The following is a 24255-nucleotide window of genomic DNA, read 5'->3' as shown; positions in this document are numbered from 1 at the left end:
GGTCTTCAATTCGCGGAACGGTGTACTGATCGGGTACAGTACGGTTATTCAAGGTTCTATAGTCCACACATAGGCATACCGTTCCGTTCTTCTTGCTCACTACCACGATGGGCGAGGCATAAGGACTACGTGATCCCCGAACAATACCGGCCTCCTCCATTTCAGTTAGCAGTTTCCTCACATCTTCCACATCCCTCAGAGCGATGTGACGAGATCGTTCTCGGAAGGGTGTCGTATCGCTAAGCCGAATGGTATGCTGGGCACTGCGGCTGCACCCCACATCCATATCACCGATGGAGAATACTCCGGGTCTGTTTTCCAGCTTGGTCTGTAACCTTTTTTTCCAATCCGCCGTCAAGGGAGAATCTCCGAAATCAAACACCAATTTAGGAGCAGCGGTGGAGGCGGTAGCGGCTGGCAACCTAACCTCCGTCTTACCTTCTGGAGTAACAGGATATATTCGGCCCAGCTGGTGCTCGTGATCAATGGGCATGGGATAGGGAGAAAGGTTCCTCACATAGACCCGTACTCTATTCGGAATTCTAAATGGCCACTCTTGCACCGAGGCCAACAGCTTGTATCCACACTGCTGGTCATTGTCTGCAGTACTCTCCAATGAGAATAATCGATCCTCCTTGCGTCTTTCTGGGTAGCAACAAGCTGCTGTCATCATCCTTCCTCCCCCTGAGGGAATCTCAGTCAATCCATTCTCAATGTTGTACAAAACCCCATGCTCTTCTACGGCAGCTATCCTACAGCATGCCTCTTGTAATGCAGGGTACGCTGCTAGCGCCATCAACGGTAGTTCACCCGACTCCTGCAAGTACATACGGATCACGGCTTGTACTATGTCGGTATTGGTCCCCATGATTATAGGGGCACTAGGATGATCTTGGGGTTCAGGGCACACTAACGCTTCCACTTCCATGGGATGATGCTTGCCGGTATTCAACTGTGGAATGTCCAAATGTACTCTCACCACTCCATCGATAGGGTAGTCTTCATGGCTCAGTCCCCTTAATCTCATGGTGTCTGCGGACAATAGGGGTAAACAGTGAAGGTGCTGATCATAGAAGGGTCGATATACAATGGTTACTTGAGAACCAGTATCCAGTAGAGCAGACGCATAGATGCCTTCGATAACAACTTTGACGATAGCCGGCGGCCCGATGCGGCTGCTCATCTGTGGTGGGACCGGCACTTCATTAGCCTCCAGGGTCGTACCCTCGTCGGACACAATGGCGGTTTCAGCGGTCCGGGGGGTGCACAGCATGGATTTCGCAGGCCTGGGCACCATCTTCCTCTTTACGGGACAGTAGGAAGAGATATGCCCCATCTTGCCACAGCCGTAACACTGGATATTACTCCTTGTGGAATTGTTCCTGAAAGCAGGGGAGGATCTTTCCGAGGCGGAGTCTCCGTGGTCAACCTCATGTTCATCAGGCTCCTCCTTTTCTTGACTCATTTCACCAGCTGGCCTCGCTCTAGTCTCTCCTTTCTTGGCTTCCTTGGGGGTAACCCCCGTTTTCTTGGCCGTAGTCAGATCCCAACCCAACAGCACGGTTTCGTGAGCCTGTACTCGGTCCATAAGTTCGTCAAAAGACAAGGCTTGACCCGGAACGAGGCATCCGCTGACTCTGACAGATACCGGGTGTAACGAGAGGAGTCTCCTCGAGTTGCGTGGTTCGAAGCCCATCTGCATCGGCCTTCTGCACTACTTTCCTCCTCACTAGAGTCCAGAGATTCAAATGCAGACGCCTAAGAAAGTCAGATACCATTTCTCCTTCTTTTTGGACCAGCGCATGGAATTTGGCCATCAATGCGAACGAGTCCACCGGTGTCCCGTAGGCTTTGGTGAGTGCATGTAGTACCCCGTGCGTGTCGGCATCCGGATGGTCATCTCCGTAGCAATGCACCATATAGGAGGCGGGCGGTCGTAGGCATTCAATAATTCGCTGCCTCCTCACTGCGTCAGTGCAGGACCATTGGGGTAGTACTTGTTCAGCGTGGTCCAACCATTCTTCAAACCATACCTCTCCCAAGGGCGTCGGCTTATCTCCAGAGAACGCCTTCAGCTTCCGGTACTGATGCGACTGTGTGGATTGATGTATGGCCTCCGCTAGCACAGGTATGGTTAGATTGTTAGGCATAATATTTCCTACAGAAGGGCTATTTGTATCAAGTCTGGAGATACTGCTCCTACTCAGGGATTGCCGGATAGTGGAGGGGGCGAAAGACACTCCTAGGCCCATAGCTGCAGGCCACATGGGGGTCATACTGCTCTCGGGGGTACGGAATGGGGTATACATTACGGCACTCGAAGGACCAGGGTAATCTCTTTGGGGCGTGGACATAGCCAGTGGTTCGGCTACACCCACATGCACCAGTGAACAATGGATTCCCGGGGCCTCAGGTAGGATTAATATAGAGGGTACTGCTTCCAGACATATATCCCGTTCTGTGGCCAGTAGTACTTTACGCCAGGTGTGGTCTGCATCATACTTATGATCTATAACTCGGGCCGTGGCCAGGAACGGAAGTTTCCTCACTTGAGGACTTAGCGGCCGGAACATGCCCAACGGCAATGGCGCATTTCAGAGGTATATGGTTTTGTTGGGCCCACTTGCGCACCTCGGTCTGAGAGGGCACAAACATGGCTTAACTGGATAGCACAATTAATTACTGCTTGGGGCACCCCAGGTCAGAGATCTCAGCAGCGCCTCCAAATGTAGCCCTCTTTTCTGCTGATATAGAGAGACTACTAGTGCTGTATGTACCTGCTGGCTCAACGAGATCTGGGCCTCCGCTAACTGGGAGCCTGGGGTAACAATATGTTCTTGGCAGCGCCTCCACTTACCCAGGATCCCCAATAATTAAGATCCCCCTAGGTAAGAATAATGGTAACAAAACACAACGTTGTAATCTTTTACTATTAAGTGATTGCAAAACCTTAGCTTACACCTTTCAAGAATAACACACATATATCACAGTACGTGAATAGCTGAAACTCAGTAGTTATACACCAGTGGCCTGGCCACTCTCCTCGTTCGAGTAATGTCACTTCCCATCACCGCGTGTACCCCACACCGTGTCCAATGTATAGACTCAGTCCCTTGGTCACTCAACCCAGTGTCCCCAAATAACCCTCCCCCAAGGCGGGATCAGCGCCTGAAGGTACCGGTGTTGGTGCACTTATTAAATACCTTCCGGCCACTCCAGCAGCCGGTAACAGGCTTCAAAAAGGATCTGCCAATCCAGCGTAGTCTCTCACGAGTTTGGTAATGTCCAGCAGCTTGAGCCCAAACCACTAAACACACAGCAGCGCAGGAAGAACACTGTGACCCTGTCTGCTAATACAGTAAGGGAATAGGATGTCTCCCTCTAGGGCTGTTCCCTGCAGTACCACAAGCTGGTGGTGACTCAGGGTCTGCACTGGGGCCTGAGGGGAAATCTGGCCTACGCAGGTGGATCACTTACCCCCTGCACACACACAACCTCTCCCCTTGCTCCTCCGTCACCCTCTGCTAGCGTGGTCTCTCCCCCACGCTTCCCTTTCCTCCTGCCAGCCAAATCCTTCACTCCTATTCGCTCCCTGGCATCATGTGGCTCCGCTGAGGCTCATGGGCATTGTAGTTTTACTTCATTGTAGTGGGAGAGAAATCTCTATGTGAACAGGGGTCAACAGGGGTGGGGGAGTCCAGAGTCTACAGGGTGCACCTGATCAGTTCGTAGCCACAACCAGCTCCTGTCACAAGCTGGCGACAGATCGCTGTAACCCCCACTGCCTCTGCGTCCTCTGCTCCTTTATAAATCAAATGCCAGCACTTGGATACGGCTGACTGGAACACTAAGACGCCCAGGACTCCACGTGCATGCACCCACACGTGATGACGTCACCAGCCCTACGTGTTTCGTCACGTTTGCGTGACTACGTGTATATAGATACACACACACACACACACAGGCTATACTTTACAATGTGGTGTCTTCACTGGCACTATAAACTAACTATATACAGCTAATGGGGAAATGTCCCTAGCTAGGGGTTTCCCTTAAGCAGCCACAATCTAATTAGGTGATTGGGAACTATCTTGAACCTAAGGGGGTTAATATGACCTAGTCTGGATGCCACTGACACCCAGATCTTATCTTCCCTGTCTCAGGCCTGACTCCAACTGAACTAACTGTCAGCTTGCACTTCAAGCGCTCCCAAAGTTCCAATCTCCCCTAGCAGCCCGATTGGCTGTACTGTGTCACATGACCTCAGCTCCTGGGGCATTCTGGAGAGTGTAGTTCCCCTGCAGAGCAACATAGTGAGGAGGAAGTGGGGGGGGGGAGGGGGGATGTAGACATGTCTACATACATACAAACCCCCAACCTCCCAAATACATATAAACCCCTCCACCTCCCACACATACAACCCCTTCCCCACAAATAAATACAACCCCCCACCACCACTGAAATACATATAACCACCCACCCCACAAATACATACAACCCCCCCCCCGCTCACCCCCCAAATACATACAAAACACACTTAACTTCGGGATAGTCTCAGACCTCTGGTGCCTCGACTCTCCTCCGGGTGCTGGGGGCCTCCTGTCGGGCTTCCCCCTCTCTTTGCCACTGGCCCTGGCTCTCCCCAGCAGCTGGCCTCCGTCACTGTCCTGCGCTAAGCCTTTCTCTCTTGCTGGTGCATGCCGGAAACTGCTTCCAGCTCAAACGCCGACGTCAGAGAGAGGACCTGGGACAGAGAGAGTTAGGGAAAGGCAGACCCGCAGCTGGGTAGAGCTGGACCAGGTGGCAACGAGAGACCGGCAGCCGTGCACAACTTCCAGCACTGACTGGCCAGCCAGGCCCCCCGCTGCCACCGGGTTCATGGACACTTGTTCCGGCTACCCCCCCTGTTGACAGCCCTGTTTGCAGTATAGTTTGCATATGATCTTTGAAGTCTTACAAGTCTTTCCCGATATTAGACTAAATGCTGTGACTTTAACCAGCACAATTTAAATATGATGTCGTTGATCACGGACTTCATGCATCCCATTTTAATACGTACATCATGTAACTCCACCTTTATGCTATTAATCAACTTTAATTTCTGTGTCAAACACTGGTTTATGAATGCAGAGCTTCATACTTCATACGTGGTTGTACTTATCAGATTGTCATGAAAAACATGGTCACAGAAGATGAAACAACCTTTACATATGAAGAATGGCTGTCAAAATCCAAGGGCGATAAGAAGACACTGACCTGCGAAATGGCAGCAGTGGTAGATGACGAAGAGATGGTAGACACCACAACTTACATCATCCAGGTTAAGACCAGCGATGTCTCAGGTTTGTGATTGAATCCAGTTGAAAGTAATGTTTACATTGAGCTTAGCACAGTATACAAAGTCCAGCCTTACACAGTTTGGCATATATTGGCTAGCTCAGGGTTTCTCAACTCCAGACCTCAAGACCCCCCAACAGGTCTTCATGATAACCCTGCTTCAGCACAGGTGACTCAGTCATTGAGCCACCTGTGTTGAAGCAGGCTCTTCCGATTTTTCCCCCTTTTTGAGCCACCTGTGCTGAAGCAGGGATATCCTTAAAACCCGACCTGCTGGGAGGGGTCTTGAGGACTGGAGTTGAGATCCCCCTGTGCTAGCTGACAAGAAAACAAACCTCACCATAACAGATGAGGCAATGAGAGAAAGAAGGCTAAAGCCAGTGTCTAAGAGTGACATTACTAGGAGCACAACTCGCTATTTATTTACAAAACAGAGTGCCACCACTTTTGTATTAACACATCTACACTATTAAAGCAGCGACCCCCCCAAAAAAAACCCACATCAGGAAGATGCAGTGTTAGCGTATGTCACGATGATGTCACAGATATCTATTGGCTGCCAGAGTGACAATGGCCTCAGCGGGGCTTCCTGACTCCAGGCACACGAATTCTTATAAGGGATTTTTGAAATGAAATATCTCAGGGACTGGGGGGTCCCAGTCGTTATGGGTACAGTTTTTAAGCTTCTAGGGACCCTTTGTTTCAATTAAAGTAAAAAACACAAAAAGAATGCAGAGATATTTAAGACAGCATGGTTCTACTTTATACTTTCTATATAAAGGAAAAAATATATATTCTTTCCAAACAGAAATATGTATAAATCTTTCTAAAACATATTCATAATAGCATTTCCTTGGTGTTAAATACATGTGGGTTTTTATTTAAGTCATATACAGTACCCCTACCTTTTTGAAGCCACTTCCATCACTCGCTTAAACTGAAATGTAACAGAAACCAAGGTAAAGGGGAACAGGAAAAAACGAAATGAATAGTACACAAAGTCGAGGTTTACTATATAGATTTAGCAATACTAGTGTTCCCTGTGAGCGGGAAACGCATGGAGAAACAAGCCGTAGGCCTCTGGTAAACAAACATTGAGGTACTGCAGCTAACATGGCTGAAAATGCTTTATTTCCCACATCCCTCCCGGGGAAGGGGAGTCTGACTGCATCTGTAAGCGATTGTTCATCAGGGGATGTCGAGAAGTGAACCTGTCCATTGACCGCAGGGTGACAAACACTGCCATCACTTGACTTTGCACTGCACTTACTGTAGTATCCTTCTCCCTCTTGGGGCTCCTTATCATAGATTCTTGCCTCTTGCCTGCATGATTTAATTGCAGTATTGTATCATAAAGCATAGATCAGTATGACTGTCTTTTCCCCATGTCTAAGTCAGGCCTCAATACCCAGTTAACATCTTAGCTGTGTCCTGGACCCATTGTAGTCTGTTACCTGCACCATACAGATGGATTTAGCTATGCAGTATGTTGGGTATAGTTACTCCAGGATAGAAGCCAGGCCTTCTAACCCATGTTCTTTTCTCTAATGCTTTCGCCTCTTAGGGGGTCTTCCGCTCTTTGCTGTGCAATGTATTGAAGCCCCCTTTGATATGGAGAAGATGAATGTGCATTGTCCCTCATTCCCTCTAGACTGTAAACTCTCACGAGTGGGGACCTCATCTTTGTATCCGTTTGTGTATGTTTGTCCTTATTTATATGCAACTCTGTTGATATCATTATCAAATCTCTGTACCCCATTGTACTGCACTGCGGAATAGGTTGGCGCTTTACAAATAAACGATAATATGAAGGTGTATCTTTCAGACTGTTGTGTAGAAATGAGGTGTAGCACTCTGGCCCCTAAACATGCAACATTCACAAGCCCCTCCTAATTACTATAAAGGTAAGCACTGAGACCGTATGCATTTATTATGACATATGGCACAACATTTTAAGAAAGCAAGCTCCCCTTTTATCAGGTTTAAAATGTATTCTTTACCTATGGACTCGTTGCAACAAGGACATTTCCAGCTGCCGGACACGCTGAGACTACTTTCTGAGGTTGTTACCACAAAGACTAATTGTATTGATTTGGAGGAGCCGCATGGAACTTTTTGTCACACTAATTAGAGTAGCAGTCTCTCTAGCTCTGGCAGTAACCACTCAGCCCACAAAAGATTTTGAAGTCTTTTCATCCCACTCCACTGGTTGCGTCCTGTACGCCGCATAACAGCATCCATAATTAGGGGCCCTACTTTGAGTCCAAATCACATACTGTAAAATATGTTGATGCTTACCATGGTTTTCTGCAGTCAAAAAGTTTGGGCATGCATACTGTAGCTTGCCGTTTTATGTCCATTATGCATGTTTTACATATTTTGTAATTTGAGAACTCCATCTTAACGAGCCATACAAGTACTTTATGACTCCCTCTGGGAGGAAGCTGCTTTCACAGCAAAACGATCTCAATAAGAGGGTCAGCACTGTCACCTCACGACCAAAGATCCCTGACTGGTATCCAGAACTTTTGGTATCTACTGACACCCAGGACAGATACAGGAAAAAAAGGAATGGCGTGGCGGCAAATATTCACAAAAGAGCTGTATCATAGTCCACCCAGATGCCACCAGAGCTAAGCGATCCAGGGCCCTCTTAGTTCTTGTGAGGGCTCATGTCGAGTCTAAACAGTCCACTTAACCCACCCCCAGTCCGTGGTTATCTTCTCAGCATTTCAATAGAACAAAGTACTGGGAGATGGCTAATAGCCAGGAGGCTACTGGGTTGGTGAGGGGGGCCTCTGTCCACTGCATGTGGATGCCCCAGCACAAAGATAGTCTTTTACCGGACACAACAGGAAAACGTGGCTTTGTAACCTCCTGGCTACCTAGCCCAAGGTAGTTGGTAGCCACCTGGCTATTAAGCTGCTGTGGTGGAGATCGCCACCCACTGAAGCTGAATGCTCCAAAACAAAGGGCACTCCTCCAGTGCTAGGATCGTTCCCTGTGGGTCTCTCTTTCACATAGTTCTCATTAGGCAGGTGGGTCTGGTCAATTGACTGCCTGCACTTAACCAGCTCCCTGCTGGATTTAGAGGCAGTTTATTCAACAGGGATAAGTCCCTGTTACATACCTCCCCTGTTTGTGGGAAGCTCGGGCCCAACCCCATCCTTCCACTCTCATTCGAGAAATCTCTGTGGCTCGAATGAGAGTGGATGGAGGAAGAAAACCCTCTGTCCCTCTGGGATTGGGGCCCTTTCTCCAGGCCAATAATGTCTCCTCAAAAAGATGCTTGAGCTCAGTACTCTTCAGTCGCTCGACGAGTTTTCCCCTGCGTTGGGCAATTCTTTCTTCCCTGAGTTTAGGGTGACCACCTGCGTCGGGTTCTGTAGCCATATTCACGGGTGGTTCAAGTTGGGTAGAGTTTTTGTCCAGACCGATTGACTCCCGTGGCATCTCAGTTTGGTAGTTACCTAGTGTTGTACTTGTAGAGGTGTGAACACCAAAACAGTTCTGCCTCAATCTAGACAAAGACTGTATATTTCAAGCGGCTATTTGCATTGTGAGGAATATGGCTTGGACCATGGGACCACAGTAGCAAAACTGTATTGGTATTGCGCTTCTCAGTCGTAATTCGGTTCTTCTTTCCTGACACCACTGCGGGTGCGCTTATAGCAACGCACAGCTTTCTTGGTTTTGATGTAGAACCTATATCTGGACTGAATCACACCAGCAGCTTCCTTCATTTTTTATGTAGTATCTTTGCTGCAGATACTTCCTAACATTTGACTGGAGTAAGATTACACGCTGCTTGAAATGTTCATAATTCTTTCTTTGACGTTGCATTCTCCATATGGATTGGGAAAGGCAGGTTGCTTTATTGTGGCGATTTAGCCAACGAGTTTTCATTCCTCTGTTGTAGGAAGCCTGTATGGTGAGCGCTGAAGAGCGTTTGCACAGATACATTTCTCTTTCCAACCTTGCTTGGACAAGAGCTTTGTAGTACTTCTGAATTACTCTCCTGCTTTTTTCCCCTTTTAAGAAGTTTAGCTCATCAGCGCGAAAATCCTGTTTCTGGAGCTTGCTTTGAGTGTGCATCAACGCATTCTTCATTATATTTTAGAGCTCTGCGGATTTCTTCGCTCAGGCCGCAGCTGCTTGCCTCAGTTTCTGGACCTTCTTGTTCTCCCTCTTGTACCGAGTCACCTGGCCTCTAAGCTTGGCCTCTAGTGATGCTTTAGTGATGTTCAGGGCAGCCTTCAGTTCCTCATGCTGTTCTCCGGGGACAAACTGGGTAATCAGACGTTTCTGCAGCACTTGTACTTCGTTAGCAGCCTGCAGATTTTCGACCTGCAGAGATCGCTGCTTCTCCTCTGCATTCTGGAGGTGCGTATGCAGACCTTGCAGTTGGTTCTGCAGTAGGTGCTCTGCCTGTGTGCGTTGCTCCAATACTTCTAACTTTTCATCTTCCAATAATTTCTTTATTTTTTTCTAGCTCATGCAGCTTTTCATTCTTTTCATTGATGTGGTCATTCAAGTTAGAATTTTCTTCTTTCAGCTTTGTGCTTTCTCTTTTTAAAGTCTCTGTAATATTCAGGGCCTCCTTGTAGTCCTCCTTCCATTTACGCACTTCTGACTTGAGACTCCCGGTCCCCTGGCGTGAGACGTCTATCTCTAGGTTGAGGGTCTGAAGCTCCTTCTGAGAGACTTTAAGATCTATATTAAGCCTGTGGACATCTTTTTGAGAGATGTCCAGCTCCTCAGCGAGAATATGAAGTTCCTTTTTAGAGACTTCCATTTCTGTGCGGCAACTGCTGATCTCTTGGTGTGAGGCATCCAGTTCTATGCGGAGAGTATGAACCTCATTCTGCGATATGTACACCTCTGCCCGGATACTGTTGACCTCCTGGCGAGAAACATCCAGCTCTATCTTGAATGTATGAACTTCTTTCTGAAAGATCTCCCGCTCGGTACCTAGGCTGTGAAACTCTTTCAGGGAGAATACCAGCCTGGCAAGGAGACTGCAAATCTCTGTTCGAGAGAATTCGAGGTCCGTACTGAGTTGGTCAACCTCCTTTTGAAAGCCTCCGAGCTCTGCATGGAGACTGAGAGACTCCTTCTGAGATAGTCCAAGCTCTACACTGAAACAGTGGGCCTTCTTTTAAATACCTCCTGTTTCTGCTGCAAGTCAGCAATAACTTAGTCTGAGTGGATCTGTTTCTTGACCATGGCAGAAATAATAGTGTTCGCTGTCTTCAGCTCAGTCATCCGGTTCTCTAAGTCCTGCCTGGTATTTTTCAGGGCATCTTCAGGGCTGGTCAAGGGATCGTCACTCATTGGTTCCGGCTCCGCTTCCCTGGTATAGTTTGAGGGTTTCTCACTGTCAGCACCGGACAGACACTTCTTTGGGGTACATGACTTCTGCCTTGGGCCCCCCTTGGGATATTCGGTGATCCGCAGGAAAAAATCTAAATTTCTAGGCTGCAGGACATCTCGGCCCCCCTTTTCCTCCGCGGGATCTGCGGACGTGTTTGAACCTTCAATGGTAATTGGAGAACCTCTTTTCTTTTAGTTTTTCCGCCTTTTTGCTTTGGACGACTCCGTTCCATCAGGGGTACTGGGGTCTTTGCATTGCTTGCTGCTGCAGTTCCTCGGCTCGTTGAAAAAAAATATTTCTGTGGCTGTTGCCCTTTTTCTGGGGCCACGTAGGGATCATCCTCGTCATCCAAATAAGGCCTGAAGGGACACTGCTCCGTGTGGCTGGGCTCTTTACATCAGGAACACATTTTCTTCCCCATTCTTGCAGAGTCTGTATTTAACTTCAGCTGGACGGCCATTTTAAAATCCCATGGGTTTTTTTCCACAAGTGGTGGGGTAGACTCTGGTCACAGCATCAGTCCCTTGTGTGAGTCACCATCTGTCGCAGTCCTCCCAGTCAAACTCTGGCGTTGTTGCTTTCTCCAGTGCAGTGTAGTTTTCCTGCCTGGATGTGTAGCCCTTTAATCTGGTCTCTTCTGCACGTGTTTTGTTACTCGGGCTGTTTGCAGGAACGTATGCAGGCAAAAACACAAAAATGTTCACAGGCAGTCCCCGGGCCCCTTTGAACTTCAAGGGCCACCTTTCATCCCACTTCTAACACCATATGTAAGAGATGTGTGCAGAGGTATGCAATTGAGACTGTTTTAGGGTGACATTAATATAAGGCTTTATTGTCTGTTCCTTTAAATAACACAGCAAACACAAATATACATAAAACAACAAACACCTATTCCTATGTGAGGGCTAACTCACTCCCCAGTCCCTATCTGTAAGATATACAGTATACCACCCCCAAAATCTCAGCGGTACCTTAAAGCAGGTGGCCCTTCAGGTTAGTGGTGTCCAGGTGTCTTGGTGTGCCAGGAAAATAGGTCTGGGCCCCTTCTGTCTTGTTTTCAATGCCCAGTCCTTCGGAGCACTCAAGACTTCTTACCTCTTGTCAGCACCCTTGTGTACTGAGGAAAATCTCCTTCCTGTGTCTCACATGACACTCTTTCACAGAGCTCTCATTAGGCAGGTGGAGTCTGATCAATTGCCTGGCTGCACTTAACCAGCTCCCTGCTGGATTTAGAGGCTGTTTCTTCAACAGGGATAAGTCCCTGTTACATGCCCTCATCCCAGGCAGAAAAAACAGGATGCAGCCCCAGCAGTTAATGCTCCAATAGTGAACAAGTCCAGGATTAACCCCCGCCCATCCCTGAACAGGGGGGAAGCAATATTGCACCTTTCAAACATTTAAACACCATATACTGTACATCACAACACAATACAATGTACATTGCAATACACAGTAACAAGCAGCACCACTGCTTTCACACATTGCACGTACATTAATACAATTGAATAAAGGGACAAAACCCTGATGCCCAACATTAACCCATGGTTACCCAGATGAGAATAGGCAACAGGGCAGAGTATCCTAGGATTTTTAGGAAGCCTTTGCTGCCTATTTCATCACAAGCGCATCAAACAGATGCAGCACAAGATGATCAAAGACGTTATTTTGACAAAAGAGCAGGGGGCAGTTATGGCCAAATGTATCCTTTCCCCCAGATATTGCTCACGCTGCATACCACTGAAAGGGCATTCCCTGAAATGTTGTGTAAATCCCCTGTGCACTTTTATAGAAGAAAATGATCTAATTATGTTGCGTTTGATATGTTTGATGTGCTGAGCCCCCTTCTTGAGATATAGTATTGTTCCACATTTCAGTTGAAAAGGTAAATACATACAGGGTGTCTCTTTGCCAGAAGAAGACAAGACAAGCAATCTTAGACTGAAATGGGTTACCTGAAATGTATAAAACAGATAATGCAGAGTGTGATGCAACGCAGTAGTAACATAATGCAACAACAATGATAATGGGGTAAATACAATAGAGAAAAGGGACGGGGAGGGGGGGGGAAGAAACAGAAACAGTAACAAATAAATACACCAGGGGTAGGTTCACAAGGGGGGCAACGTAACATTTCGGGGGGATACCCCTTTCTCAAGCCCGTTCCCTCAGGTCTGGAATGACTATGAGGTACTTCCCTTTATCCCTACCGCCCCAATGTATAATGAAGAACTCAGAACAAAAGTCAGTGTACTGCTATAAACTAGCAAAGGTAAGTCCTGGCTACACCAATAGTAATGAGCAAAAAATGAATGACGATCAGACCATCAGGTGACACAACCCTTTCTCTCTCTGAAATCAGCTCTCCTCCAATGGTGTGCACACCGAAACGTTACGTTGCCCCCCTTGTGAACCTACCCCTGGTGTATTTATTTGTTACTGTTTCTGTTTCTTTCCACCCCCCCCTGTCCCTTTTCCCTATTGTATTTACCCCATTATCATTGTTGTTGCAATATGTTACTGCTGCGTTGCATCACTCTCTGCACTATCTTTTGTTCACATTAAATATCTTTCAGTGACATAATCCATAGTACCATTCTTCGTTAGACAGTGTGTGCTGGGACTTTTTGTGTGGTAGGATTGGTTAGGGGGTTTGGGTCCCCCTAGTCCCGTTGGCACCCTGCAATTTCATTTATATATTCTAGAGAGTGCGGTCTACACTATATATATATATATATTGTATAAAACAGAGCTACTCGATTCATTTTCACAGAGCTCCAATTTCCATCAACCTAAACATAAAGGGGGTTATTCATTAAACTGTGATTGTGCCAATTGGGGTACTATGTCACGGAAACTCCTATTGACTTCAGTAGGAGTTGCCGTGCCATACTGCCCCAATTGGCACTACTGCAGTCTAAGAAGTAACCCCCATAGGGTCCAGAGAGGTGCATGGCTGCTCTCTCCCTCCTGCTGAGTTCTGAGTAGTAGCGCAGAGAAGGCATGAGGAGAAAGATGCTGCAGGAGCCTTTTGGGCGGTGGGGTTTCAGTGAAGAGCACAAGGGGTCAGCTACCGGATCTGAGTCTGACTATGGAATAGTCCTGGTGTAAACCCTATGAAAATCTGGTTATCAAGAAACCATTAAAAGCAAAATATATATATATCTAATTTAGAACACTTGAAATGGAGACTATTTGTGCAGCATAGTGGTTAAGGTGTTAGCGTTGAATATATACAAGTTATGGCTTTTTTTTCTGAACCAGCCACTCCCCTCCTCACATGGAGACCCTATGCAGATGTGAACTTTTTTATTATCTTTTGCTGGTTAAGCCTTGTTGTAATTAGCCCGTTAAAATGGGAATATAATCTTATCCACTATATAATTAATTCATGAACGTACCTTTTTATAGGAGCTGGTACTGATGCCAATGTGCTCCTGATCATCTTTGGAGAGAATGGGGACACTGGGACCCTGGCATTGAAGCAGTCAGATAACTCTAACAAGTTTGAAAGGAACCAGATGGATGTTTTTAGGTTCTCTGACATGTTGAGCCTTGGAGATCTCTGCAAAGTGCGAGTTTGGCACGACAACTCAGGTAAGTTGCACGAAGGTGGTAAATACTAAAAGTCCTGTTGGAGCTCACTCGTCCAACTCATTTACAGTTCTATAGTCTTCAATGGATTTTTCTAATTAAAATGCCATTTTGGGACTAAATTCTCATCAAATTTCCCACAGTGTCTATAATTTAGTCCTGTTAGCCTGTATGATAACTATGGGATACTTTTGGTGCCGGAACAGTGTTGGAGCTCATGTAGAGTCATGTGTATTAAAACAGTTGCAGGCCTGATACTTCCCAAAGGTTGGTATTAGCTGTTTGAAAGGATACGGATGCATTGTAGGGGCGATCCTCTAGATGCGTTCTCACTTGGTTTACTCACAGCTTCAAACCCCAGCTTACACGGGCTCCCTTTCTCTGGTGATGTATCACTCCTGGATCTTATTCACTGTCTCCGGCAAGTGCTGTTCTGCTTGGCTCTGCACCCGCCGGACTACTCGGGACAGATCCTCTCTCTTTGCTTCCTTGTGAGTCTCTCTCCATCACATATTCCTAGTAGCCTATCTACTGTATATCTCTACTCCTCTTTCCGTGATGTCATCTTCTCAGTGTCTTATGGTCTTAGTCCTTACTTCTGCTCACAGCCATTGGCTGGAAGGCATGTCCATCTTGACACTGTGATAGACAGAGCAGGTTTTAACTCCTTATATCCACTGAGGAAATATGTGCATACATATTGTGACAAACGGCTTACTCCGGGGCTCCGTCGTTTGTCCGGGACTGTTTAGAACACGGTCTTTTAGGGTAGGTTAAATGATGAGGCGTCACGTACTGTTCCTTTAAACAGGCTATGCCTGGTTTATTCAGTCCCAGGCACTGAGACTGCCACAGTGCATACAACAGAAAACAGATCAAAACAAAAGCTGCTCACCTGAGCGATAACTTAACTTAGATATCCCTGACTCAGGGTTGGAAGTGGCTTTTCCACTTCCAACATCAAAACACGGTACTTTTGCAGTCTTACACAAATGAACAGAAAGATTGAACCTGTTTGGGGAAGAGGCTTCTCCCCTCTGTAGTTCAGCAGCCTTCCAGCCTCCTGGCTCTTGTGGGGAGACCAGAGCAAACAGGAAATCAGTCTTTCATACCTGATTCCTAATTAGCATGACAGGTGACAGAAATCAGGCAGCAGACAAACTCTGGTCTGGATCTCTCATCCCTCAGTTCCAGCGCTTGCCAAACTGTGGGATGGAGTGTATGTATTATAAGGCTGCACTCCCAGGCCAAACAGGATAGAAACTGTCTAGTATCCTGGGAGCCCTATATACGGAATTTATTACCATCCCCTGGTTTCTGTCACATATCCTCCCCCCCAGCTCAGACCTCGAGGGATGAGCGACCATGGATATTAGGGAGTGCATCCTTGACAACCCGTCAGCATTGCCATGTTTGTGCCCTGACCTGTGTTCCACAGAAAATTTAAAGGGTTGTAGGCTTAGGAACCACCTGGTCACTCTAGCATTTTTTTCCCTGTTTTGACACATCCAGGTAAGGGGTGCATGATCTGTGACCAACCGGAATTTTCTCCCCAACAGGTAGTATTTGAGCGTCTCTACAGCCCACTTTATTGCGAGACACTCTTTCTCTACTATGGAGTAATTTTTCTCCTGGGGATTTAGTTTCCTACTTAAATAAAGGATGGGGTGCTCCTCACCTTGAGACTCCTGGGAGAGTACCGCCCCCAGCCCTACCTCAGATGCGTCGGTTTGGACTACGAACTCTTTGGAGAAGTCAGGTGTGACCAACACTGGTTGGGCACAGAGAGCTTCTTTCAGGCTTCTAAAGGCCTGTTCGGTTTCGGGGGACCACTTTACCATTAGCGGTCCTCTTGCTTTTGTGAGGTCAGTTAGTGGGGTTGCCTTAGTTGCAAAATTGGGAATAAACCTTCTATAGTACCCAATTAACCCCAAAAAGGTCCTTACTTGTTTTTTTGTAACTGGCCTTGGCCAATTTTGTATCGCCTCCACTTTGAGTGTTTGGGGTTTGAGTAAACCTCTGCCAATAGAATATCCCAGATACTTGGCCTCCTCCAGACCAATAGTGCATTTAGCGGGGTTAGCAGTTAGTCCAGCAGACCGGACTGCGTCAAGCACAGCTTGGACCTTTGGAAGGTGGGATTGCCAATCTTCACTATGGATTACCACATCATCCAGGTAGGCGGCAGCATACCGAGCATGTGGTTTTAAAATTTTATCCATCATTCTTTGGAATGTGGCGGGAGCTCCATGTAAGCCAAAAGGCAACACCTTATACTGAAAGAGGCCGTCTGGGGTTGAGAAGGCTGTCTTTTCTTTTGCCCTTTCTGTGAGGGGAACCTGCCAGTACCCTTTTGTTAGGTCTAGGGTTGTGAGATATCGGGCTTTGCCCAGTCTCTCTACAAGTTCATCTACCCTGGGCATAGGATAAGTATCAAATTTTGACACCGCGTTTAGTTTCCGGTAGTCATTACAAAACCTTGTTGTACCATCTGGCTTTGGGACTAAGACTATAGGGCTGTTCCACCCACTTTGGGATTCCTCAATTACACCTAGTTTTAGCATTTTTTTAACCTCTAAACTTATAGCCTTTCTTTTGGCCTCTGGGATTCGGTACGGTTTAAGGTTAACTCGGACCCCCGGTTCAGAGACTAGGTCATGTTCAATTACGCTAGTTCTACCTGGCCGTATAGAGAAGATTTCTTTGTTTCTTTTCACTAAATTCTGAACCTCTCGTTTCTGATGAACAGACAGGGTTTCAGCTATGCTAACCTCTGGGTCAGTTTCTTGATTCTCTGACGGACCTGGGGGTACTAGGGTTAACAAGACTTCTCTATCTTTCCAGGGCTTGAGTAGGTTTATATGGTAAATTTGCTCAGGTTTCCTCCTACCTGGCTGTCTCACCTTGTAATTTACTTTTCCCACTCTTTCCAAGACCTCATATGGCCCATGCCATTTAGCAAGGAATTTACTCTCCACGGTGGGAACCAGAACTAGTACCCTATCACCTGGAGAAAAAATTCTGACCCTAGCACCCTTATTATATGTATTCCTCTGTGCTTCTTGAGCTTTCTCCATGTGTTCCCTCACTATGGGTAGGACTGCAGCAATGCGGTCCTGCATCTGGGCAACATGCTCTATTACACTTCTGTAAGGGGTAACCTCGTGTTCCCAAGTCTCTTTGGCTATATCCAGTAAGCCCCTTGGGTGTCGGCCATACAATAGTTCAAACGGGGAGAAGCCTGTGGATGATTGGGGAACTTCCCTAATGGCAAATAACAGGTACGGTAACAAACAATCCCAGTTTTTCCCATCTTTATCAACCGCCCGCCGTAACATGCTCTTTAAGGTTTTATTGAACCTTTCCACTAAACCATCTGTTTGTGGATGATAGACTGAGGTTCTGAGATGCTTGATTTTTAGGAGTTTACATAGCTCTTTCGTTACTTGGGACATAAATGGTGTTCCCTGGTCAGATAGAATCTCTTTAGGAATCCCGACCCGGGAAAACAGAACTACTAACTCTTTTGCTATGTTTTTAGCTGAGGTGCTACGTAGGGGAACTGCCTCCGGATATCGGGTGGCATAATCTAATATTACCAATATATGCTGATGTCCCCTAGCAGACTTTATTAGGGGTCCTACTAGATCCATAGCAATCCGGTCAAATGGTACCTCTATTATGGGAAGGGGTACCAATGGGCTGCGGTACGCCTTGAACGGGGCGGTGATCTGACATTCTGGGCATGAGGAACAATAATTCGTAATTTCTGCCAGAACCCCAGGCCAATAGAAGCTTCGGAGAACCTTTTCTTTTGTCTTTTCCACCCCTAGGTGTCCCCCCAATGGATGACTATGTGCGAGGTGTAATACTACGTTACGGAATGTCCGTGGTACCAACAATTGTTTAGTTGTAACTGATTTCCTTTTATCAACCCGATATACTAGGTCGTTCTCTACCTCGAAGTAGGGGTAAGCAAGTGACCTATCTGGTTGGCCAGGAGTACTATTCTGGTCCCGTATATTTCCCCTTGCTACCGCTAATGTGGGGTCCTCCCACTGGGCCTTCTTAAAACTCCCAGGACTGACCTCTAGGTCAGCGAGGGTCTTATCCGGTTCTGGGGTGGTAAGTGTCTGCTCAACATCTTGATTTGGGGTATTCCCTACCAAAGTAGTGATGGGGAAGGGAATTTTACAGCACTCCTCCTTTTCCCCCTTCTTATTTGGGCCCTCGTCAACCTCCATTTCTGAAAAAGGGAAAGGATTTGTTTCTTCTAATACTTCGTTATGGTCCGCTATTGAACTCTGGGCGCTATTCTGAGCGGGGGACCACATTTTTAGAAAATGGGGAAAGTCGGTCCCTATTAACACATCATGTGCCAGTTTGGGTACAATACCCACCTTGAAATCTAAAGAACCAAACTCTGTTTCAAAAAAAACATCAACAGTGGAATATTCATGATTATCCCCATGTATACAACAAATTGCCACTCTTTGTGAACTGTTTCCCTGTTTCTTCTTAATGGGCAAGAGGTATTCGGACACTAGTGTGACCATGCTCCCAGAGTCAAGAAGTGCCCGAACCCTCTTACCATTAACCTTTACAAATGCCCACAGATGGTTATTCAAGGGGTCCTCTGGGCTAGGGCCCATACATTGGGACAACAGCGAATAAGGTTCCACGCTGTTGCATTGCATGGGCTCATCATTTAGTGGGCAGATTTTTGCTGTGTGGCCCCTCTCATGACAATTTACACATTTAGGTACATAGTCTGTGTCCCACTTAGAGCCTTTTCCCGGCTCCCCATGTTGGCTATTGCCCTTAGTGTGCGAACCACTGTTGCTGGTGCTGCGTGAAGGTGGTCGCCGCTCTTCAGCGCCCCTTAACCCCGGTACCCTTTTACCGTCTCTGGAAGAGTCCTGGAACCTCGGGTAGTGGGGTTGCTCCACGACTGTGGGTTGCGGGTGCTCTTCTGCTGCATTGTACCTTTCTACGAGGGCCACAAGCTCATCCGCATTGTGGGGGTCACTCCGACTGACCCAACGGCGTAAGGCAGAGGGAAGTTTCCTCAAGAACTGGTCCATGACCAACCGTTCCACGATGTGGCTGGCGGAGTTGATCTCGGGTTGTAGCCACTTCCGGGCGAGGTGGATGAGGTCATACATCTGGCTTCGAGTGGCTTTATCCATCGTGAAGGACCATGCGTGAAACCTTTGGGCGCGAACAGCCGTGGTTACGCCGAGGCGGGCGAGGATCTCGAACTTCAATTTTGCATAGACGTTAGCTTCGGCTGGCTCTAGATCAAAGTAAGCCTTCTGGGGTTCGCCGCTTAGGAAGGGTGCGATTAGACCAGCCCACTCAGCTTCTGGCCATCCCTCTCTCTGTGCCGTGCGTTCAAACGTGAGAAGATAGGCTTCCACATCATCCGAGGGTCCCATCTTCTGAAGGTAGTGGCTTGCCCTGGTCATTTTCGGAACTGGGGCTGCCGCTGCCAGTGGAAGGTTACTGATAGTCCCCCTCAGGATCTCGAGTTCCTGCTGTAAGCCCTGAGCGAACCGCTGTTGCTCCTCTCTCAGCAAGCGGTTTGTCTCTTGCTGGTTTGCATTCGCGTTTTGCAGGGCTTCATTCGTCTGTTGCTGGTTTGCATTCGCCTGTTGCTGGTTGGCATTCGCCTGTTGCTGGTTGGCATTAATCTCTTGCTGGGCTATTAGCAGCTGTTGCTGGGCTGCATTCGTCTGCTGCTGGTTTGCATTAGTTTCTTGCTGGGCTATTAACAGCTGTTGCTGGGTTTCATTCGCGTCTTTCTGGGCAGCGACATTGCGTACCAGCGCACCCACCACGTCTTCCATCTTGTTTGCAGAGGATGAAAAAACTTTTTTTTTTTTTTTTTTTTTTTCAAAGTTCTTCAACCCGCAGACCCCCTAGTGCTCTGCCCGCATTCTCCACCATATGTGACAAACGGCTTACTCCGGGGCTCCGTCGTTTGTCCGGGACTGTTTAGAACACGGTCTTTTAGGGTAGGTTAAATGATGAGGCGTCACGTACTGTTCCTTTAAACAGGCTATGCCTGGTTTATTCAGTCCCAGGCACTGAGACTGCCACAGTGCATACAACAGAAAACAGATCAAAACAAAAGCTGCTCACCTGAGCGATAACTTAACTTAGATATCCCTGACTCAGGGTTGGAAGTGGCTTTTCCACTTCCAACATCAAAACACGGTACTTTTGCAGTCTTACACAAATGAACAGAAAGATTGAACCTGTTTGGGGAAGAGGCTTCTCCCCTCTGTAGTTCAGCAGCCTTCCAGCCTCCTGGCTCTTGTGGGGAGACCAGAGCAAACAGGAAATCAGTCTTTCATACCTGATTCCTAATTAGCATGACAGGTGACAGAAATCAGGCAGCAGACAAACTCTGGTCTGGATCTCTCATCCCTCAGTTCCAGCGCTTGCCAAACTGTGGGATGGAGTGTATGTATTATAAGGCTGCACTCCCAGGCCAAACAGGATAGAAACTGTCTAGTATCCTGGGAGCCCTATATACGGAATTTATTACCATCCCCTGGTTTCTGTCACAATATGTATACTTAAGGGTGTTACATGTATAAATCCAGGGGGGACTGCAGAAGCCCCCCTCCCACGCATTCTCATGCATTTACTTACTCACAGTTACAAATAAATAAACAAACAAGCTTAATAAATACAATAACTAAGAGTAATGTTCAATGTAAAAGTTATAACATGTAGAAACTGTGTTGGAAAACTGGATGATTGGCAGGTTGTGATATTTTTATGAGTATTATGACATTTAATCATTTTGATTTTCAATATTTTTTTCAAACTAGCAAGGTTACCTATTTTCACTTTAAGCCTAGGGGTATTTAGAAAGTTTATTTTTTGTCGTAAATTAATCCTGATGAGGCTTTGTCCAAAATAACAACAAAGAGGAAAATAATCTGACTGCAACAAACTCACACACAAATAACGTAACACACTCAAATAGTAGTCAAAACAAAACATTAGTGGTGCATCCGATGGAACTAAAAAGCAAGCAAATACAGCGAGGTCACTACCTGGTCCTGGAATATCCCGACACAAGTGTTGCGGTCAGACACCCCTGAGGATGTGCTGCCTGCCACTGGCCTCTCTGTGACCTTCTACAATGTGAGTGGTGGTTTGTGGAGACAGAGTGATGTGGGTGGAACTGCTGTGAACTGAGAAAGCTCTGGGCACACGTTTTTTTATGAAGGGCATGTGTTCCGACGACACAGCAAAACAATCTATAGCGTTGGTGATGGCTGTGAGACAGAGGCATGTGGAGGGCTTTAGCTGGAAGCTGGCACTGTACTTATGGGCCATGAACTTTTAATCTGTAGGAGGCACACCGGGGCCGTTATTGCAGCAAGTACCCTTATATTAGGCATACTGCATTTCCCCTGCTCTAATGAAATATTGTGGAGAGGCGGCTTATTTTGTATGCGCAACCTGACTGCGAGTAATTGGCAGCTAGGGATATTCGGCTTATATGAAACTCTGTTACAAGGACACTACGGTCTTTTATTTTCCCCTTTTTAAATAGACTTTTTATTACCCAGTTATTGATATTTTTGAGTTTTTCAATACATTTTGTACTTTACATATTTATTTGTAGCTGAGTTCCCCTTTTTTTGTATGGAACTCTGTTGTGGCCATCTCCCTTTGTGGCCATCTCCCTTTGTGGCCATCTCTCTTTGTGGCCACCTCCCTTTGTGACAATCTCCCTTTGTGGCCATCTCCCTTTGTGGCCATCTCCCTTTGTGGCCATCTCCCTTTGTGACCATCTCCCTTTGTGACCATCTCCCTTTGTGGCCATCTCCCTTTGTGGCCATCTCCCTTTGTGGCCTTCTCCCTTTGTGGCCATCTCCCTTTGTGGCCACCTCCCTTTGTGACCGTCTCCTTTTGTGGCCGTCTCCCTTTGTGGCCGTCTCTCTTTGTGGCCATCTCCCTTTGTGGCCATCTCCCTTTGTGACTATCTCCCTTTGTGGCCTTCTCCCTTTGTGGCCTTATCCCTTTGTGGCCTTCTCCCTTTGTGACCATCTCCCTTTGTGGCCATCTCCCTTTGTGGCCATCTCCCTTTGTGACTTCCATTTCATGTGGATTAGTGTGTCCAAACGTTCAATCACATAACCAAATAATTTCCTGTAAAAGTCCTTCTTTGTGATATTGTTGAAAATATCTCTAAATGAATGCAAAGTTACCACTAAGGGTACGTAGATGACATGCTTTCTTGCAATTATACTTGGAACATTAAGCAGCTATGGTGCTCCAACAAAAAGTCATTGCAAAAAAGTCAAGATTTAGCCGACTAACTGTCTGCATGACATTATTATGCCAAACGACAGAGGACCACCCTCTTCTCCTTCACATCCTCCATACCCTTGGTATTCGGAACAAAGCTCTATCCTGGATCTCCTCTTACCTCTCCCATCGTGCATACAGTGTCTCTTCTGTTAACACCTCCTCCTCCTCTATTGATCTCTCTGTGGGGGTACCCCAGGGCTCTGTCCTTGGACCTCTTCTCTTTTCTCTGTACACACTCTCTAGGTGACCTAATAACATCTCTTGGGTTTAAATATCACCTCTATGCTGACGACACACAAATTTATTTCAACCCCCAACCTTACACCTGGTGTGCAAACCAAAGTTTCTGAATGTCTCTCTGCTATATCATCGTGGATGGCCCTCCACTGCCTTAAACTCAACATGGCAAAAATGGAGCTCCTTATACTTCCGCCCAAACATGGCCCTACTACCTCCTTCCGCATTACAGTTGGAAGTACGATCATCCACCCGGTAGCCCAAGCACGCTGCTTAGGGGTCACACTTTACTCCTCTCTCACATTCTCCTCTCACATTCAAAACGTTTCTAAAACCTGTCGCTTTTTCCTCCATAATATCACAAAGATATGCCCGTTCCTCTGCTGCACGACTGCTAAAACTCTGACTCAGGCCCTCATTCTCTCACGTCTTGATTACTGTAACCTCCTGCTGTCCGGCCTTCCTGCCTTTCACCTGTCTCCATTACAATCTATCCTAAACGCTGCTGCCAGAATCGCTCTGCTCTTTCCTAAATCTGTCTCCATGTCTCCCCTCCTGAAATTCCTCTCCTGGCTTCCAATCAAATCCCGCATCTCACACTCAATTCTCCTCCTCACTTTTAAAGCTTTACACTCTTCTGCTCCTCCTTACAGCTCAGCCCTAATTTCTCGCTATGCACCATCCCGACTCTTGCGTTCCGCTCAAGGATGTCTTCTTTCTACCCCCTCTGTATCTAAAGCCATCTCCCGCCTTAAACCTTTCTCACTGACTGCCCTGCACCTCTGGAATGCTCTTCCCCTCAGTACCCGACTAGCACCCACTCTATCCACCTTTAAGACCCACCTTAAGACACATCTGCTTAAAGAAGCATAGAATAGCACCGTGGATAATACTAGACACAGGATACATAAAGCTTGGCCCCCTGCAGACGCACTTACCAGAACTCCCTCCTACTGTCTCTGTACGTTCTCCCTACCTACCAATCACAACCAATTCCTACCTTCCTACGTACAACACGGCTCCAGATCAGGCGCTTCATGTAGAGGGAGATTGGAAAATGACAAATGCTACCACATGAAGCCCAGGTGAATGTAAATCGGTTCTGTAGTATTAGATAATAGTGACCTGTTTTTTATTTATTTTTATTCAACTGTTAATGCAATGTTGTTATGCGTTTGAACACACCCTTCGATTACTACAGCAGGTTTTAGCCCACCTCACACGCAGTGCAAGAGCTTTGCAATACTTTCCTGTTTGTGATAATTTGTTGTCAATGTTCCCAGCAGCTTGAGCTGCAAACTGTAGCAATAAATAATGTTGCCTTTGTAATATAAGGATATATTGTAGCTGCTGCGTTAGACTGGCTGAAGGATTGATTA

The 24255-nt window shown here is 46.9% G+C and overlaps 1 protein-coding gene across 3 annotated transcripts in view; it reads left to right on the top strand.

The window, feature by feature from the left end:
• The window catches only part of LOXHD1 (lipoxygenase homology PLAT domains 1), a 303909-nt gene that overhangs the window by 254771 nt on the left and 24883 nt on the right, over positions 1-24255 (top strand). For all 3 annotated transcript variants that reach the window (XM_075585679.1, XM_075585670.1, XM_075585689.1), the window contains 2 exons: positions 5165-5342; positions 14120-14305. In XM_075585679.1, coding sequence (XP_075441794.1) covers positions 5165-5342; positions 14120-14305 — 364 coding nt within the window. The remainder of the gene's footprint in view (positions 1-5164; positions 5343-14119; positions 14306-24255) is intronic.

This window comes from Ascaphus truei, chromosome 1 (genome assembly GCF_040206685.1).
Source record: "Ascaphus truei isolate aAscTru1 chromosome 1, aAscTru1.hap1, whole genome shotgun sequence".
In the NCBI taxonomy this organism is placed as follows: Eukaryota; Metazoa; Chordata; class Amphibia; order Anura; family Ascaphidae; genus Ascaphus; species Ascaphus truei.
The sequence above is the reverse complement of the archived record's forward strand: the minus strand, read 5'-3'. Positions and strand labels throughout refer to the sequence as shown.